Source organism: Xenopus laevis, chromosome 6L, assembly GCF_017654675.1.
Source record: "Xenopus laevis strain J_2021 chromosome 6L, Xenopus_laevis_v10.1, whole genome shotgun sequence".
NCBI lineage: Eukaryota > Metazoa > Chordata > Amphibia > Anura > Pipidae > Xenopus > Xenopus laevis.
Window position 1 is genome coordinate 22,001,546 of NC_054381.1, and position 20,883 is coordinate 22,022,428.

The 20,883-nt window shown below is 37.2% G+C and overlaps 1 protein-coding gene across 1 annotated transcript in view; it reads left to right on the forward strand.

Moving 5' to 3' along the window:
• Positions 1–20,883, forward strand: part of kif5b.L (kinesin family member 5B L homeolog) — a 55,895-nt gene that overhangs the window by 15,516 nt on the left and 19,496 nt on the right. The window contains exons 2-4 of the mRNA XM_018267185.2: positions 17,686–17,773; positions 20,178–20,251; positions 20,341–20,445. Of these exons, the coding sequence (XP_018122674.1) occupies positions 17,686–17,773; positions 20,178–20,251; positions 20,341–20,445 (267 nt within the window). The remainder of the gene's footprint in view (positions 1–17,685; positions 17,774–20,177; positions 20,252–20,340; positions 20,446–20,883) is intronic.

The window sequence follows — 20,883 nt, forward strand, 5'->3', positions numbered from 1 at the left end:
CAGTCCCTTAACTACGAGGAGGTAAAATATGAATATTCATTGAAAGCACAAAGTCGGAAGATTTACTGTGGCAGGAAAACAAACATTTCCTAGCAGAAAAGCAATAAATATGGCGGCTAATGTGTTCTGCCCTTGATTAAGAACAATGCAAATTTCTATGTTGCGATTTCTTTAATGGTTAACGAGAGTTTCCTGTGAGGCCCAATAAAGTCTACTGTTTCATTTGAATTGTTGTGTGTAATATTGAAATGGGGGATACTTTCAACATACCTCCCAAACTGTCCTGTTTTTCACGGGACAGTCCCGATTTTGACAGCTCAACCCACAGTCCCTGATTGTTAGTGAAATGTAATTAAATAAGAGGCATTTGGCAGAGCCCAGAATACTGGGCAGCTGCACTTGGATACAATTTAAGATAAGCAAAGAGACAATTGTAACTATTTCAGATAAGCAGGTCTCTTGGGAGAACGGAGACTCACAGCTTAAAGGGCAGTTTCACTGTCATTGGCAAAACTGTAATAATGCATAAAACCTTACCCTACAACCCCCAGAAATGTGTTCAAAGTTTTCATAACCTGCCAAATTTTGAAAAATCGATGTGGCATTTAGGGGGTGTTGGCATAAAATGGGCGTGATCAATTGGAAACTCGCTGAAAAGTTATGTCCCATGTGGCTCCCCATCAGTCACTGATTGGTTGCTGCCTAAAAGAGAGCTGCCATGCAGGAAGTGGCCTTTATACATTATATTTTTGGCTAACTAACTATATTAGAAACATCTTTTTATTTTGCACAGCCTATTTTCCCAGTTTTTTTATTTTTTTATTTTTACATTGAATTATAGGTATCTTATTGATCTATAACAGAAGGAAATGTTTCCATAACATCAGCAGACATGCATGACTCTGCTCTGTTTATATAATGATCATGTATAATTATATGCACATATATCTCTATTCGCTTGTGACCTCAGAACTAAGAAGGGTGTGTCTGGGAGGAGGAATTTTCACTTTACATTGACTCCACTGGATATATTTGTATTATTTCTCTTGTATAAACTGGATATGGAAAATAACTTTTATAAAAAAAATATATAGGCTCAGGTAGCACTATACCTTATTTGTGCATTACCTTATTGTATATAATGGTATCATTGATATCTTCTTATTACTGAAACATTACAGAGTGCCACATTTGGGAAGAGTGTTACATTCATTGAGATACATTGATGCATAAATGATTGTTTTTACATGGGTATATCAAGAGCTGCTACATGTTTCTGGCTAGAAATAGATCTCGATGTAGAAAATAGTGGTGTATTTCCAGATTTTCTTTCAGATAGTAGTATTTCTGACATTCTCCTCTCGTCACACATATGGCTTCCACTGTCCAAAAAAAAACAAAAAAAACAAACATTCAAGGACAGTACAGGTATGAGACTTGTTATCCAGAATGCTCAGGAACTGGGGTTCTCTGGATAACCGATCCGTAATTTAGATCTTCATTCCTTAAGTCTACTAGAAAATCATGTAAACATTAAATAAACCAACAGGCTGGTTTTGCTTCCAATAAGGATTAATTATATCTTACTTGGCATCAAGTACAACATACTGTTTTATTATTGCAGAGAAAAAGGAAATCAATTTTAAAAGTTTGAATTATTTGATTAGATATAATGTAGTCTATGGAAGGCGGCCTTTCCATTATGCAGACCTCTTGCTATGGGTTATGGCACATGGGCACATTTTGTTCCTTTTTTTTATTTTTTATTAAATATTGTGTTTTAGTGGCCCTTTAGAAAAGTAACGGCTCAGGTTGCTTTGTCATTTTTGAGATATTGAGTTCTACAGAGCCAGCGCATATGTTGGAAACTGATCAAGTGAAGCAGTTTGTGTAGTAGTTGGTAGTTAATGATGCCTTGCAGGTGCACAACCACAGCCATACATAGGCTCCTCTGCAGGTTATTGGTCTATGTATGAGCCCATCTAACTGATCTGTCTGAAAAGTGTCCAGATATCTATTTGGCAGGTTAGAAAACCCTCTCATACAAGCACTGCATTGGCACGTGATTCAGTCTTCCCCCTTGGGATCCCATCTTTGCCCTGAGGGCCAAACCATATCATCATCATTTATATTTGGCCTAGAGCATTGGTCCTCAAGTTGGAGAAAGATCCAATCTAAAGGAACTGCATGGAATTTGTATCTTCTCTCCCTGCTTGTTTCTTTTCTTCTTGGTTCTCCTGTTTCCTACCACACTCCAAATCATACAGGCAAGTTGATTGGCTCCTGAGCAAATTGATCCCTTGGCAAAATAGGGATCTTTAATTGTAAGCTCCACTGAAGCATGGACTGCACTAATAAGCCATCTCTATAAAGTGCTGTGTAACTTGTCCCTATACAATTCTCAGTTCCGATTCTGACTGATTATACATAGAGACGAGGCTCTTCCTTTGTGTTATGGCAGTAGCCAGCCACTGTATTTATTTGTAATGAGCATGTTCCTGTTGCATTTCACACGGAATCCTTTGATCTGCTAAAGGCTGGCTTTGTAAATTCTCTAGCTAAAGTTATTCTGTTTGCCAGTGAGCTTTGATATTATCATTTATTTAATCAATAGGTGTGGTACATATATACAGTTGAAAGTGTAAATGAATAACTATTACACAGAACTAGATTTGCTTGAATTTGAGCCCCTCAAAGGGGTTGCTCAACTTTGGGTAAGTTTTAGTGAGATGTAGAAAGTGATCTTCTACCACAATTTGCAGTTGGTTTTCATTTTTTTTTTCTTTCATTATTTGTGGGGTTTTTTTAAGCATTTTATTCAGCAGCTCTTCAGTTTGCAAAGTCTGCAATCTGGTTGCTAGGGTCCAAATTCCCCTAGCAACCATGCACTCATTGGAACAAGAGACTGGAATATGAATGAGAGGGACTGAATAGAAAGACCAGTAATATAAAGTAGCAATAACAAATGTGTACCCTTACAAAGCATTTGTTTTATAAATGAGGTCAGTGACCCCCATGTGAAAGCTGGAAAGAGTCAGAAGCAGAAGACAAATAATGAAAACTATACATAATAAAAAAAAAAAAAAAAAAAAATGAAAGACCCTAAATTGATTTTGCTGTGTGGTCCTGTAACTCTGCACTATATAAACAAAAGACCAATAACTGATAACCTTTCATTTTGAAATCAATGAAAATGTTTCATGAATGTACAGTATATTGGAAAGCTCCTTAATCTGAAATCTTCATTAGATAAAATGTTATTTTTCATTTTGCCCAGATTCTAAGGGGGTTATTTGACAAGGTTCGAATTTATCTCAATATTTTCTGCTATAAACTCCGATCAAATCCACTCGGGTTTTTCATGTATTTTTCAGATTTTTCACCTGAAATCTCCAAAAAACTTCAAGGTATTGCACAAAAACGCACATCAAAAAATCATTGGGACTTCTCCCATTGACTTATATGCTACCTCGACAGGTCTGATATCCCGGATTTTCAGTTTCTCACTTTTCCACCCTCAGCGGTTTAATAAATTCCCAAAAATTTGTGATTGATTTTTTTTTTTTTTTTTAAAAGTCTGATTTTATATATATATATATATATATATATATATATATATATATATATATATATATATATATATATATATATATATATATATATATATATATTCACGAATTTTTTGTGTCTGTAATGAACAAATATTAAAATATATACCATATAGCGTCCCTTTAAACTTGTGAACTTGTGTATTTTTGTGTTTGATGCAGACTAACAATAAACCGTTAATGGACGGGCAAAAGTTAACTTCTGTTTTAAATGTTCAGAAATGTATTTTGTTTATGTGGAAGTCTGATGTTCATGACAATCAAGTGATGCATTATAAATAATGTTTCCAATGCACTTTGGCAGTGTAGATTTTTGATGAATAAAAAGAGCTTTTGTTTGTGGGGGGAACTGTTTTTGGTGCTTGGGGCGCAGCAGAAATGTGCCAGTGGTATTTGATGAGATACAAAGGCTTGGCTCTTCCATTAGAGATCATCTGTGTATGTTTTGGCCTGTATTCTTCATAGCAACGCTTCTTGTGTGTCTGATAAAAACATTCATTTATCAGTGTTTGTAGATATGGAAAACCCTTGGATTCACATTTTGCTTTGAAGAACTTTCTTGGTGCAGAATCCTGGTTTGTTTACGTGGCCCTGTCACATGTTCCTTAGCTGCAAAGTTTCATTACTTTAGTTTTTGTTTATTTTGATACAATATGATTTATTTGCAACAATATGGATAATTTAACATACAATTAACAACTAATGTATACCATGGAAGAGACACACTTTGGGGCAGATTTGTCAAGGGTCGAATTTCGAAGTAGAAAAAGCTTCGAAATTTGAACATCGAATTGGAATACTTTGACTTCGAATATCGAAGTCGAAGTTTTTTTACATCGAATTTGGCCATTTGCGGTCAAAGTAAAATCATTCGATCGAACAATGAAATCCTTCGAATCGAAGGATTTCATCCATCGATTGAACGATTTTTCTTCGACTTCAAAAAATGCTCTAGAACGTCCCCATAGGCTAACATAGCACTTCGGCAAGGTTTAATTTGGCAAAGTATTGAAATCAAAGTTTTTTTTTTTAAAGAAATATTCAATCTATTTTACTTCGAGTCGAAGATGTAGTATCCTATTCGATGGTCGAAGTATCCAAAAAGATACTTTGAATTTAGAATTTTTTTACTTTAAAAATTTTCTCGAATTCACTTTGACCCTCGATAAATCGTGTGTGTACCTATTACAAAAGCAACGTTTTTTGTGCACTTGATGTAACTTTGAATTTATCCAATAAAATACAAGTTACAAAAATTTCAATACTTTAAATTTAGGAATTTCGAGTGGTCTAGTCTCAGAGCACCCATCTCTAACCTGCAGTCTTCAAGGTTGTCCATAAAATGTTTTAACGTAATACCCATTATATCATTCTACAAAAAGCTTGTTTCTGTAACTTTATTTCGTGGAGGCACAAGGTTAAAATTCATGTGAGTTTTTAAAAGCTGCCCTAAACTCCCATAAATTAGAAATACAATCAATCGAAATTTATTGAAAAAAACCGAATTTTTTAAACTCGGATGAATGTAATCAACCCAAAAACTCGAATAGAATTCAACTCAATTCAAACTCGGGGAAAAAAACCTTTTATGTCGGGAAGGCTGCAAACAACTCAAAATTGATCTCCCATTGACTTAAACAGAAATTCGAGTTCTTAAAGGGCCAGAGTATGACCAGTTTTGACCATAAAAAAACTAAAAAATTAGAATTTTCAATTCGACCCTTAATAAATCTGCCCCTTCGTGTTGATTGCCATTTGTGATGGGGAAACTGGTAACATTTAGTTGTTGGAAACTGAAAGGAAATCCATATATTAAAGGCATGGGAGCAGCGGGTCTATTATTTGAAATGTTTGAATCTGGGGTTTTCTGGATAACAGCCCTTTTTGTAATGCGGAGCACCAAGTTTTGAGGCTGACTATTTCTTATGCTTTTCAGTTGCAGTCTGAAAAGAGAGAGAACAGGAATACTTATTTAATTGAGAAAACATAAAAAAATGAAAGTGGCGATCCACCTGTAAAGGGTTTGTTCACCTTTTAAATTAACTTTTTGTATTATATGTGGTGTTTGAGTCACTTAGCTTTTTATTTGGCAGCTGTCCCATTTGCAATTTCAACAATCTGGTTGCTAGAGTCCAAATTACCCTAGCAACCATGCGTTATGAATATGAATAGGAGATGGTCTGAACTGAATGATAAGTAATAAATTGTAGCAAGAACTGTGTAGCCTTAAAGAGCATTTCTTTTTAGATGGGGTCAGTGACCCCCATTTGAAACAAGCTGGATACAGTTGGAAGAAGAAACCAAATAATGAAACTATCAGAAAAAAGACTTCTGTTCTGGAATGGCTAGTTCTAAGACCTTTTCAGATAGCATTCATTTTTTACTTTTTTTTTTTTTTTTTATACTTTTGAATTATTTGCTTTCTTCTAACTTTTCTAAAAAACAAATGATCTATAAGGCTACTACTTTTTATTGCTCCTCTTTCTATTCAGGCCCTCTCCTATTCATATTCTGGTCTCTTGTTTGAGTCAATGCATGGTTGCCAGTGTAATTTGGACCTTAAAAAACTTGTGCTGAAATTACAAAAAGGAGAGCTGCTGACTAAAGCTAAATAACTCAAAAAACACAAATAATATAATATAAAACTGTCTCAGAATATCACTCTCTACATCATACTAAAACTCAATTTAAAAGTGAACCCTTTAAGAAGGAATACAAACTGGAAAACATAGAATAGATCCGTCCGTGACCTGCTAAACGATTAACTTTTTATTCATAGGGTGTTTTGTCACAATTTAAAAAAATAAATAAATAAATAATGTATGTGAAGTGTTTTTCATTAACATTTTATTGTAGGCCGCAGATACTGGGGTATATTTATCAGAGTGAAGTTAGAGATGGCTACAGTTCGCTAGAGTGAAATCCCGCCACTCATTTCTATGGGATTATACTCTTTCGAAAACCCCATAGAAATGAATGGAGAGTGGCGGAATTGTAGCCTTCTCTAACTTCTCTTTGATAAATATATCCCACTGTGTCTTTCACATTGAACCTGAAAACATGGATATCTGATTATTATTATTATTATTATTATTATTATTATTATTATTATTATTATTATTATTATTATTATTATTAGTATTATTATTCTATATCAATACTTCCCATAGACTGCAGTGAGAAATATCTGTGCAACATAAGTTCACTTGTGACGCTAGCCTAAGGCTTTCACTAGGCACAGACAACAGCCAAGCCTTACCCGTCTGGAAAAACCACTTCTGAATGGCACTTTTTAACCTCTGCTAAAGCAAGATTTAAAAAGACATGCCTGATACTGTTAGTCATTGAATTTTCATTCTTCTCTAATGCTACCCTCCGTCTATTAAATCATGCGTATTTTACGGCAATCGCCTGACTATGGGGTAAATTTACTTGCCTCTGAAAATTCGACAGCGCTGGCTTCACACACATCAGAACACTTCGCCAGGCGTAAATTCTTCTGGACAACACCGAACGCTTGCGAAGTTGCACTAGAGATAATACGATCAGCAGTTGGAAGTTACGCTAACGTTGGCTAATTTGCATACGGCGTGCAGTTAAAGTACAATGGACGTATATACTGCAGCAAATACATTAAATTACACAAGGCCAGGGAACCTTAAAATAAAATAGAAGTTGTTATATTGCCCTACACATGAGCCCCGTGTATAGTTTATGTGCCATATATAAGGAAATATAGGGGGGAAGCCGGGTACCCTAAAAAAAGATTTGTGCATTTTTGCAGCCTATCGCCCTGAAAAAAGACGCCAGTGTTTTTTGGGACTTGGAAACATTTTCTACAAAATTTCAAGTAAGTCCTATCTACTCCATCGCACTTCGCCTGGTCTGAGGTGGCGAAGGCAAGTCTGGCGATAGAGGTAACGGTCCGTAAAATCAAAAACGTAGTGAATTTGCGTAGTAACTCTCTTTTGCCAGAGCGAAAATTCACCTGCAAAGTTGCGCCAGAGTCTTACCTCCTTCGTTAGTGAAATTACGCCAACGACCATTAGTAAATCGGCGAAGTGCTGCCAAATTTGCCCGTATGTCTGTCGCTTTAATAAAAGATAAAAAGCTCATGCAGAGCAGTGACGTTTTAGGAGTAATTTCTGACATACGAATGACTGAACTACATTACAATAATGATGCCATTTTAAAGAACTTTGTCAGGTGTCTATATAACTTGGGATTAGAGGGGCATTATACCCTCCTTCAACATGTGCTTCCTTTTGTCTATTTTCATAGTTGTGGTTATTCTTGTTTTTTTTATGTTCTAAGCAATAAAATTCTTTCTAGTTGCATGTCTCACTTCCTGGTTCCTGTTTAAAGGGCGAGTCAGCCCAAAATAAAAATGTGCATAATCAAACATAATCAAAGAAAATCTAATTCTAATCAACTTTCCCATATACATGTACTAAACATTTTCAGTGGTTTGTAAAGGGATGATTCACCTTTAAGTAAACGTTTAGTATGTTATAGAATGGTGAATTATAAGGGGCAGATTTATCAAGGGTCGAATTGAAAATTCGAAGTAAAAAAAAAACTCAACTTTCGAGCTATTTTTGTGTACTTCGACTAGGGAACAGTCCAAATTTGAATTAGAAAAAAATTCAAACATTGAAATTTCATGTACTGTCTCTTTAAAAATGTTGCTTCGACCATTCACCATCTAAAACCTGCTGAATTGCTGTTTTAGCCTAGGGGGGACCTAGAACCTATTTGGAGTCAGTTGGTGAAAAATCATTTTTTTTTTTTTTAAGTACTTTGATTCAAATACAATCTTAATTCTGATTTGAACGATCAAATACAGCCTATTCATCAGCCAAAAAAACTTAAATTTTTTTTTTTATAAATTTCGGTTGGTCTTTTTTTATTCAAATTTCAAAGTTAATTGATAAAAGTTTAGGGGATAAATCTGCTCCTAAGTGTCTTTTTCAATTGGCCTTCATTTTTTCTCTTTTATAGTTTCTGAATTATTTGCCTTGTACTTCAGATTCTTCCCAGCTTTCAAATGGGGATCACTGACCCCATCTAAAAACAAATGCTCTGTAAGGCTCCAAATGTATTGTTGTTGCTACTTTTTATTACTCCTCTTTCTATTCAGACCTCCTATTCATATTTCAGTCTCTTATTCAAATCCGTGTATGGTTTCTAGGGGAATTTGGACCCTAGCAACCAGATTGCTGAAATTGCAAACTAGAGAGCTGCTGAATAAAAAGCTAAATAACAAATAAAAACTCAAATAATAGAAAATTAAAACCAATTGCAAATTGTCTCAGAATATCACTCTCTTCATAATACTAAAAGTTAACTCAAAGGTTAACAACCCCTTTAAAGTTATTTGTAACAAAAAATTGCTATTAAAAGAAGCATTTGATGAACTCATGCTTGTTACTTTTTAAACAATGTCACAAAAGTGTACCGTAAGTTCCCCAGTATAGACAGGTCTGTTAATCAGCTGCATTGTCTTACATTGTATCAACAGTCTTGAGTCATCAGGGCAAATAATAGAACAGACGGATAAATAGAGTGTAAATAAAATAGGGTGTCAGATGAATGAGCAAATATATTGTATAGGGGGCTCCTTTCCTAGCAGATGTATTAGAGCTCACTCAAATAACTGATTCCAGTACAAACAAAATCTAACAAAATAACTGCCTTTTGCAAAAATCCTGCATGTAGAGACATGTCTGCTGATTTTAATAAGAGTGAGCTCTAATACATCTTCTAGGCATAAGGAGCCCCCCTATAAGAAATATTGGATCATTCATCTGACACCCAACTGCAAAATGAAGACAGAATGAGGAGAAACCGATGCTGAGAGAGCAATAGTGAAGATAAACTTGATTATATCAGAAACAATACAGAATATTTAATTGATTGTAGTTAGAAAGTTTCTTATTTCAGTATGAAGCTTATATTAAATTTTCATTTTTGAGATTGTTCCCCTTTAATAATGTTTTGCCTTAAATCTGCCCATGTACAATGACAGGTGGATCGTGTTCCATTTCTATCTATTCTAAATTTCATGGAGTGTTGCAGAACTTTATTCTGACAGAGAGAATACCATGTGTGCGATTAGTATTAACCCTTTGCTAACTTGTTGGATTTTTGCCTAGATTTATATTCCAGTTTTGTGGCCCTCTAGTAGTCAATTCTACCAGGTGTTAGTCTGCCCGCCAGTCTGTCTGACATTGTACTATACATACATTGCATCAATTCTTTTGGTTTTCACATGGCACCTTTGTGAAATTGTTCAATCCTGAGCAGAATGCCCTAGAAGGGATTGTGCCTTTAACTGTGGAATAACCGGAAGTGCAGCCCTTGTGTTATAGAGGCGGATGATAACCCTAGACATGTATTGGCTGTGGCTTTTTGTGTAGGTCTGTGCTATTGGGCAGCCACATTGCTCCCTCCCGATGCACCCCTGATTGTATAGCTCATTTCCACATAAACGTATGCATCTGTTGCCATCTGTGTATGTGTGGCTAGCTTAACTCTGTAGCCTGTAATTGCATATCCATTACAAAGGCTTGTTTAAAAATGCAGAGTTATGATAGCTGGATCCTCAACTGAACGGGCTAATTAGAAAAATATGTTCTAATCTAGTCCAACCGGCACTTGCTGAACATTTTTTGCATGCCGGTGCTTTTATGGGCCGACAAGTGATTTATAATTTTAGCCTGCCATTTGTCCTCGGCTTAAAATTGAGTGAGCATTTGTTAGAGGCTACTGTACATGCACATCTCACTAGAAGGAACACTGGGGAAAGAATTATTTTTAAGGGTGAAAATGGAGCTTAGTGAAGAGGGAAAGATCCTAGCTTTCTCTTCATATGTATGTATGCATATCTCATCGTCGGCACTCACGTCACTCAGTTAAAACTTGCCTGGGTGCAGTGTCCAAAATTTTTGAAATGACTATCCAAAAAAAAGAGGTCCGCACTCTCAGGACTTAAACAAAAAATAAAAATGTTTTATTAACTAAAAGACTAACGTTTCTCAAAGTAATGATGGACGCTCAGAAAATGCATTTTATACATAAAATTTTCTTATTATATATAATTAGTCCCACATTGCCCACACTCAATCAATCGTAGGTTATATATGTAAAAGCAGGATCCGCACTCTGTTGTTTGTGATAATGTAGTGATTTATTCCACACAAAATGGCATCTCATCCAACGTTTCGGTCTCTCATGGAGACCTTGATGGGTTCTAACGTTGCCCTTTCATATGCCAACTCCTTTAGTGTCAGTCCACACAAGCAGATTCTGGGAGATTTAGTCGCCTGGCAACTAATCACCTCTTCTTCTGCCTTTGTGCGTCTTCCTGTCTGCTATAATGAAAAGTCGCATGCACCAAAGCACACACGGCGCTTCGTTTTCCGAAGTTGCCTCATGAGGCGACTAACTCTCCCCCAATCTGCTAGTGTGGACTGATCCTTATGCTTGCGCAAGAGGAGGAACACAAATATTGACATGTATCGTTCACTGTCCACTGTGTGGTGGCAATACATTGACGATGTGTTCATTTTGTGGAGGGGCGTCGTTTATTTATGGCTTTTCCAACAAGACCTAAATTAAATGCACCCAAACATTACCTATGCATTTCACATGAATATTCAGTCTATACAATTTTTGGACATAAAGATTACTAAAGGTATGAACAGATTCTATACTGAGTTATATTCAAAACCAACTGACCGGAATCAGTTACGTTATAAAATTTACTGTCCTAATCATATTAAAAATGCCATTCCTATAAGCCTGTTTTCACGGGTTGAAAGGCTAGTGAGTGAACCTGACAGAAGGAATCAACATTTGGATGAAATGTATAAAATTCCGGGTACGGGGTTATCCTCCATATTTTCTAGACAGAGCGAAACATAGGGTTAAACACGGGAGACAGAAATTGGGCAGTGATGGTCCACGAACCCTCTTTGTTACACAGCTTAGCGATAACCGTGATATTGTGGCAAACATTGGGACATCTTGAAGTCAGCCTATCCAGGGAGTTTGGACAACCACCTATGATCAGAGACACGGATAAATGAGGGGCCGATGCAAACATGTATTGGTCCAAGGTCATGGGACATGTTCCCTTGTTTGTCATGTAACCAATGAAGTTGTGTCAATAAGTGTGCGGTTTTCTATCATCCATTAACGAGATGTAACTATCCACTGAAAGGGCATTTTACGTGCATGTCTAAATTTGTGGTGTACGATCTGGTCTGCCCATGTGGCCTCATCTATGTGGATGAGACCACGCTGCACATAAAGACTCGGATATCCCAACCTAGATCGACCATTAGAAGGTCTAACACCAAATTACCGGTTTCCAAACATGTGGAAAAGGGACACTCTGACGCAGAGTTAAAATTCATTTTTTGGAAGAAGTCCGTCCACCCAGAACGTTACTCACAAGATCCAAGTATAGGAGAAGGAAGAGGAACTCCAGCAGTATTACTGCAAACAACTTTTTATTCCAGTCAGTGGTAAACACATGTTTCGGGTTCAATACCCCTTATCAAGTGAATAAGGACCATTAACAAGTGCACCTATTTAAAACTCATATGCACTTTGACCTATACAACATAGTGCAGTCTGGGTAATCAATTTAAAGAGAAATGTACTAACACATTTTAAAACATTGGTGCGTATATAGGTTGTATTGCAACACATAAATAGTGAAGCCGGTGCTCAGACCATAATTGTTGCACAGATCTAAAAAAATACAAAAGCTCAGGGCCACACTCTGCTTGTCTGTAACATGGATTCCCTGCTAGAGGCTGCTGGGAGTTGTAGTCCATAGTGAGGGGGCAAAGTGACACTTGTATTGTGTGTGTAACATTATTAACACATAAATAGCAAAGCCGGTGCTCAAACCATAATTGTGTGCGCAAATATAAGGAATAGAAAACTTTGCAGCATACAGAAATTAAAACAATTACATTTAAAAATTCCAATCTTGTATTCATCTTTATTTGCTTGTATCCAATTGCGACTAGTCCAGGATGGTTAAAAAATGTCCATTTGTTAAGAGAGAACAAAATGTCCAATAATATAGAAACTGAAACAATTTCCTGAAAGGAACAAAAGGTATCAAAAAATGTCACTTTAGGCAGACCACTGTCTAACTAAAACCTGGCCTACTGAAAGGGATCCTGTCATCGGAAAACATTTTTTTCTCAAAATGAATCAGTTAATAGTGCTGCTCCAGCAGAATTCTGCACTGAAATCCATTTCTCAAAAGAGCAAACAGATTTTTTTTATATTCAATTTTGAAATCTGACATGGGGCTAGACATTTTGTCAATTTCCCAGCTGCCCCAAGTCATATGACTTGTGCCTGCACTTTAGGAGAGAAATGCTTTCTGGCAGGCTGCTGTTTTTCCTTCTCAATGTAACTGAATGTGTCTCATTGGGACATGGGTTTTTACTATTGAGTGTTGTTCTTAGATCTACCAGGCAGCTGTTATCTTGTGTTAGGGACAGGGGCGGAACTACCGGGGGAGCAGGGGGTGCGAGCGAGCCAGGCCCGCTAGCCCCACAGGGCCCCCCCGGCAGTCCGCGTGCCGCGCATATCCCGGCCAGTTCCGGGTTTACGGAGGGGGGCGGGGGGCCTGGCTGCGCATCCGGCGCCAGGGCCCGCCCCCCTCTAGTTCCGTTTCTGGTTAGGGAGCTGCTATCTGGTTACCTTCCCATTGTTCTTTTGTTTGGCTGCTGCGGGGGAAAGGGAGGGGGTGATATCACTCTAACTTGCAGTAAAGAGTGATTGAAGTTTATCAGAGCACAAGTCACATGACTTGGGGCAGCTGGGAAATTGACAATATGTCTAGCCCCATGTCAGATTTCAAAATTGAATATAAAAAAATCTATTTGCTCTTTTGAGAAATGGATTTCAGTGCAGAATTCTGCTGGAGCAGCACTATTAACTGATTCATTTTGAAAAAAAAATTTCCTATGACAGTATCCCTTTAAGGAACATTATTATTGGAAATTAAATGAAAGGTAACCATTGCATTGCAAAAGGTTTTGTTTTTGGGCAGATTCTATTCCTTCAGTAAAGTTTATTTAGTGTAAAATACCCCTAAGCTCCCGGAGAAACACTTGTACAGCCCCAGGGCTGCGATTAAGTCTTGTGTAGTGGAACTTGGTCCTTTTCCAGAACACCTGAAATATATTGCATTATTGGTCGGAAACCTGGAACATCATCCAATGGGTAAGGTAAGGGCACTATCAGCCCGGAGCTGTATTTAGCTATTGCATACGCTTCTGATTTCTTTAGCTAAGGCAACAGAATATAGTACTTTATCTGCACTTAGGTGTAGCCACTGCTTTAGTACTGCTTTCAAATGGACTTGCTGATCCAACAAAAATGCTTAATGAAGCGGTATTCATGAGTCCATTAATCTTATGGAAGTATGTGCCTGTCAGTGCCAAGTTCTGATGTTCTGTCTGCTGCTCCACTCTGAATTATTTTCAGATCGTTTCCTAATGAACATATAAGTGGAAAGTTGTTTATGATTTTGCCCACTTTGATTCTAGTTTTGGGTTTACATCCTCTTGGCTCCATAGAAAGTCATTGGTAACTTTAAAACCTTGTTTTACACTGTTTTTAAACGGTAATGGAGTTATTTGATTAAAGGCACTGAGTTTGCCCAGGGGCAGTAACCCATAGCAACCAGTCGGCAGAAAGCAATTACTGGTCCCCTGCTTAAACATCTTATTGGTTGCTATTGGTGATTGCTCCTAGGCAAACGTCGTGGCTTACATTACATATGGGGGATAATGTAAACTGCTTTAGTGCATACCTCCCAACTGTTTTTCGCTGGACAGTCCTGCGGTTTTTCTCTCGTGTGTGTACGTACGTACGTACGTACGTACGTACATACATACATACATACATACATACACAAAATCAAAAAAATATTTATTTCAACGTTTCGGCTAATCACTTAAGCCGTCATCAGGAGGCTTAAGTGATTAGCCGAAACGTTGAAATAAATATAATTTTTTGATTTTGCACCTTCAAAGGTCCTCTGAGTGCGTTTTTTTTGCTTTATCTATGATTTACTATAACCAGCACCTAGGCAGAAGCATTTGTAAACCTTTTATTCAACGTTTCGGCTCGAAATATATTATAAAATTATAATATTTTTTTTTTTTTTTTTGTAACAAAGCGGGACCCTTGAAATAGCTTAGACTCACAACTTAGACTCACAGTTTAAAGGAGAACTAAAGCCTAAAAATGAATATGGTTAAAAATGGCATATTTTAAATACTGAACTTATTGCACCAGCCTAAAGTTTCAGCTTGTCAATAGCAGCAATGATCCAGGACTTCAAACTTGTCACAGGGGGTCACCATCTTGGAAAATGTCTGTGACACTCACATGCTCAGTGGGCTCTGAGCAGCTGTTGAGAAGCTAAGCTTAGGGGTCGTCACTAATTATCCAGCAGAAAATGAGGTCGGTTTGTAATATAAACTGATGCTACAGGACTGATTATTAAATTACGATGCTAATTGCACTGGTTTCTGTGCTGCCATGTAGTATTTATCTGTATTAATTACTAATCAGCCTTATATTGTGACATTTCTATTCTATGTGTACTGTATATTGTGAGTGGGTCCCTAAACTTAGTAAGTGACAGCAGCACAGAGCATGTGCAGTGAATCAGCAGAAAAGAAGATGGGGAGCTACTGGGGCATCTTTGGAGACACAGATCTTTACTGCTAAAGGGCTGTGTTTGCCTTTGGCTGGTACAGACGCCCAAAACATAATGTACAACATTTCTAGCTACTTCTTTAGTTAAGCTTTACTTCTACTTTAAAGGGCAATTCACCTCCATTAGCAAAACTGTAATAACACATACAAACTACAGAAATGTGCTCAAACTTTAATAACCTGCTAAATTTTTTGAAATGGTAATTAAGAGGTGTGGTCACAAAAATGGGTGTCGGTCAAAAAAATTCTATGCGCTCCGCACGTCAAATCTTTTTGTCCCTCTTTTTATTTCCAAAATGTTGGGAGGTATGTAATAGGTAAAGAGTGCAGTTGTGCTCCACGATGAGACCCCCAATTCAACTTGCCCCAACGTGAGAAGTATATGCTACATGGGCCTCTGGAAAGAGCATTTTATTATTCTGGGGGAAAAAAGTAATCTATTACCCCTGGTACCCAGACCTCCAGAGAAAGTATTTGTGACCAGCTCTTTTGTTACCCTCTGTATATGTATCTTCAGGGAAAACATTTGTGGAAATGTGAGTTTATTTTGTAAGTGTAAAATATCCAATTAAAATTGTTTTTGGATTGATTGGGTAATGGCTATATAGGGATACTTGCTATGCGCTACATATTCCATAGCTGAGTCTGCAGAGTAAAACGTGTGCTACGTAGAACAACCCCAAGCTCCGGCCAATTCATCAGGAATTCACCTGTGGGCAACTTCCCTCTTAAATGAATCTCTTATAATAAACCCACCCCATGTGTCATTTTGCCTTGTTCTATTTCAATCCATATAGAGCCTTTCTTTATACCTCTCCAATCAATCCCCCTCAGATAGTGATCTTGTGATACAATGTGCAATTGGTCTTTGTTTTTCTGTTTTAATTTAGCTTCTTGTTCAGTAACATCCCAGTATGTAATTTCAGCAGCTAAGGTTCCATATACCCTAGCAACCTGGCTGTGCCATAGGTCTATGTTTACAGTAATCACATAATCACCTTTATTTATTTATTTATTTATTTTTTTGATTCCCCCCCCCCCCCCAACTTAGTGTTATGTTATCCATTAGAGGTTTGTGAAGCAAGACAGGACTTCAGTTATCTTTCCTTACTGGCAAAAGGACAGGTCACATGAGTACCAGGAAATAGATTCCACCATGCAAGCAAAAAAAAAGCTGCAATCACTTAAAGAAAATCTGCACAATACAAGAGTCACTTTGCACATTATACGGGCTTTATTCTGACAGCAATTCCCCCTTAAAGGCGAAGGAAAGGCTAAAACTAAGTAAGCGTTGCATGAAAGATCTATATAAATACACCGGCAAACCCTCAAAGTAATGCTGCTCCGAGTCAAAAGAAACACAGCATTTCTTTCCTTCTTTTCTGTACACACGGGCTTCTGTATCAGACTTCCTGTTTTCAGCTTAAACCTCCAGGGCTAGGGCTTGAGCATGCTCAGTTTGCTCCCCCTCCCTCCTCTAATCTGAGCCCAGAGCTATGACTGAGCAGGGAGAGACTCGGGCAGGAAGTGATGTCGCAACAAGCTAATATGGCAGCAGCTATCCTAAACAAACAGAGACCGTGTCTAGAGCTGTCTACTCGGGTATTGTAAAGCATTCTGCAGAATAAATACAGTATTTACAGAATAAATCTATTGGCAATAAACTGCTTCGGTAGCTTTCCTTCTCCAAGTGCTTTTTTTTTTTCCGATTTATCTTCCCAAATACTGTTGCTTTAACTTCACAACATCCCCAGAGCTTGGCTGCGTGTCAGTCCCAAGCTGATGATTTATGCTCTTTGTTATGGAAACAAAAGAGATCCTGAGTCATCCAGACAGAGAAATATTGATCCAGCCCAGAGTGCTGCTTGCATTTTGCACATGGCAGATGCTGAGCACTGCTGGGCCTACATTGCACTGCTGTTATTAGTCTTTGACTCTTTCCTTATTCTCTTCCTTACCTTCGTTTTGTGTTTGTTAAAATGGCAAAATAAAAACTGTAGAAGAAAAAAAAAAGTGGTGCTTAGGGAGCGTCTGAACATGTTAGTTTCTCTGTTTAAAAATGCAAATTATCAATTTATGTGACCATAAAAATATGGGTGTACAATTTGTGCAGCATTAGAGCCGACGGTTCGTACGACAGACTCATTTATAGCTGTATGAAATCTCATGAAGCATCTGCCAGAAATGACAAGTTCTTTGTTTTAATTAGAGGGGGGGGGGTGTACTATCCCTTTTCCCTAGAGTTCTTCTTGCTGTTCATTTTGTTATTTTTGCAATCTTTATCTAATGTCTCTGTATTGCTTTTATCTTTTAGTCCAAGCCCTATGTTTTCGACCGTGTGTTCCAGTCAAACACATCACAAGAACAAGTTTACAACGCCTGCGCAAAAGCAATTGTTAAAGGTAAAACTTTTTCTTTATGCAAAAGCAATTGTTAAAGGTAAAACTTTTTTTTCTGTATACGTGACAGCTGTCGTAATTTAAATAAACAGTAGCATCAAAAAAGAAAGTGTTTTAAAGTAATAAAAATATAGTACAGCGTTGCCGTGCACTGGTAAAACTGCTCTTTGCTTCAGAAACACTACTATAGTTTATATAAATAAGCTGCTGTGTAGCCATGGGGGCAGCCATTCAAGACTCTGGTTACACAGCAGATAAGCTCTGTAGAACATAATGGTGTTATCTGGTATCCACTATTTAGCCTGTGCCATATAGACTTTTTTCAATTTCCCTCATTTCTACACAGCAGCTTGTTTATATGAACTATAGTAGTGTTTCTGAAGCAAACACACAATCAGTTTCACTAGTGCAGGGCAACATTACATTATACTTTTGTTACTTTAAAAAACTTTAATTTTTTGGTGTTCTTCTGGCTGTTCTACCTGGTCTATTGCAAGTAGATCCATTACTATTGCCTCCTATTTCTTGAGGATCAAACACTAGACATTATACACTTGATACATTCTATATTTCTTTTGATTATACAATTGTTTTGATGTATATTAATACAATCCGCATCACCTACTGAATCAAAACATACTTCTGAATTATTACAGTGGTCTAAATAAACATGCAGAATTGTTGAATAAACAGCTTTAGTTATGTTCTTTATCCATACAGTTATGCCTATTTTGCCATACCTACTCTGTGCATCGACTTTCTGTTTTGGCAAAGCCATTGTGCTGTGGGAACTAACATGTTTTAGGCCATGGCTCTGTGGGAACTCCCTTTTCAAGCCTGTATTTCCCTTACCTATATTTAAGTCTTGGTTCTGTTTGGTAATGCTTTCCTTAGCTAGAGCTGTGCAGGCTTAGTAATATTCTACTTCACCAGTGCCACTCCCTACCCTGCTGCTGTCGTACTGCTCCCTGGAGGCTTTTGAGCCTTACTCTGCAATCCCATTGCATCAACATGATGTAATTCTCCTACTGTTATTTTCACTGACTAATCTCTCATGCCAGAATAAGGGTTGTTCACCTTCCCAACACTTTTTTCAATTGTTTTCAGATTGTTCACCAGAAATAGTATTTTTTTTTTCAATTACTATCCATTTTTATTTTTTACCGTTTTTCCAAAATCCAAGTTTTAAGTTTAATATTCTTGTCTCTGGTGTTTGAGTCTGGCAGCTCAGTAAATCAGGTGCGGATTCTGCACTTTTACAATTTTGCAACATTTAGTTGATACATTTCTCTGGAGTATTAGCAACTATTGTATCAATTCAGCTGCCTGTAACGAAACTCAGGGATTCTGCTCAGCAAGGACACAGATAAGAAATCTATTAACTGAATGTATCCATTATAGAGGGTCGGCGACCCCCCCTCACAGAGCTGCTTTAGAAGGTGAAAAATTACACTTTAATATTAGAAATACAGTCACACATAGAAAATAGAAAGCGCTACAAAATATGTTGGCGCTCTATAAATACATTTTAATAGTAATTTCAAAAAGTCTTTATTTCTCTTAAACTGTCGGAAACCAACTGAACTGAAAAAGGTGTTTTTAAGTCGAACAACCCCTTTAAAGGAGAACTAAAATATAACCAAGAAGTAGGCTAGAAATGCTAAACATTATTGATGAAGATCTGTGTCTCCAAAGATGCCCCAGTAGCTCCCCATCTTCTTTTCTGCTGATTCACTGCACATGCTCTGTGCTGCTGTCACTTACTGAGCTTAGGGACCCACTCACAATATACAGTACACATAGAATAGGAATGTCACAATATAAGGCGATTAGTAATTAATACAGATAATTACTACATGGCAGCACAGAAACCAGTGCAATTAGCATCAGAATTTAATAATCAGCCCTGTAGCATCAGTTTATATTACAGACCAACCTCATTTTCTGCTGGATAATTAGTGACGAGCCCTAAGCTTAGCTTCTCAACAGCTGCTCAGAGCCCACTGAGCATGTGAGTGTCACAGACACTTTCCAAGATGGTGACCCCCTGTGACAAGTTTGAAATCCTGGATCATTGCTGCTATTGACAAGCTGAAACTTTAGCCTCGTGCAATAAGTTCAGTATATAAAATTACATTTTTGGCCATATTAATTTTTAGGGTTTTAGGACATTTGGCTCAAACACTGGTCAAGTTATTATTGAAAATAAAAAGCCTCCTGAACTAGTATGACATGAAACAGTTAAACATTTGCGCATTTTATTCCTGATGAAGAGGTTGAAAGATTGATATGGTGGGGTAACATGATTGCTGCAAGAAGTGTGCATTAAAATATAGTTGGTAATGGGCAATGGTGATTTATTTATGTATTCTTTATTCATTATTGATCCTTCCATTTGTATTGCTAGATGTTCTGGAGGGATATAATGGCACGATATTTGCTTATGGGCAGACATCATCAGGAAAAACCCATACCATGGAGGTAAGACCCAGTTATTCACTGCTGGTAAAATTCATTCATAAACTCTACTGATCTGATCATCAACTATCTCTTTTTTTTTCTTCAATCAGGGAACACTCCATGATCCGGATGGAATGGGAATCATTCCCAGGATAGTGCAAGACATTTTTAATTATATTTACTCTATGGATGAAAATTTGGAATTTCATATAAAGGTAATTATCTTAAGGATATTATGTTTATGCTCTGCCAACATGACAGTTGCATAAAATATATCCTTATAAATGGTGCGTAGCAATGTCAGAAGATTCAATGAAACTTGTTTATTATAAGAAACGCATGACCTGCTTTCTCATAGGCTATTAGACGTCACCTTGAACTTCGTGACTTTTATAAGACAAGCTGCCTTGTGATTTTTTATATGGTTACACTCCATGGTGACCTATGTGGGACATGATTTCCTATTGTGGGGGTACATTTAATCTCTCTATCATCTGATTTAGTGACCGTAATTGTGCAGTGGCCACAGCTGTTTGGCAGCAAGTTCTTAGGGGAAAAACCCTATCCCTATGTCCTACAATAAGTCGTTTACTCATTCATTGTAGGTGATGTGAATTAAAGGGGTGGTTCACCTTTAAGTTAACTTTTAGTAT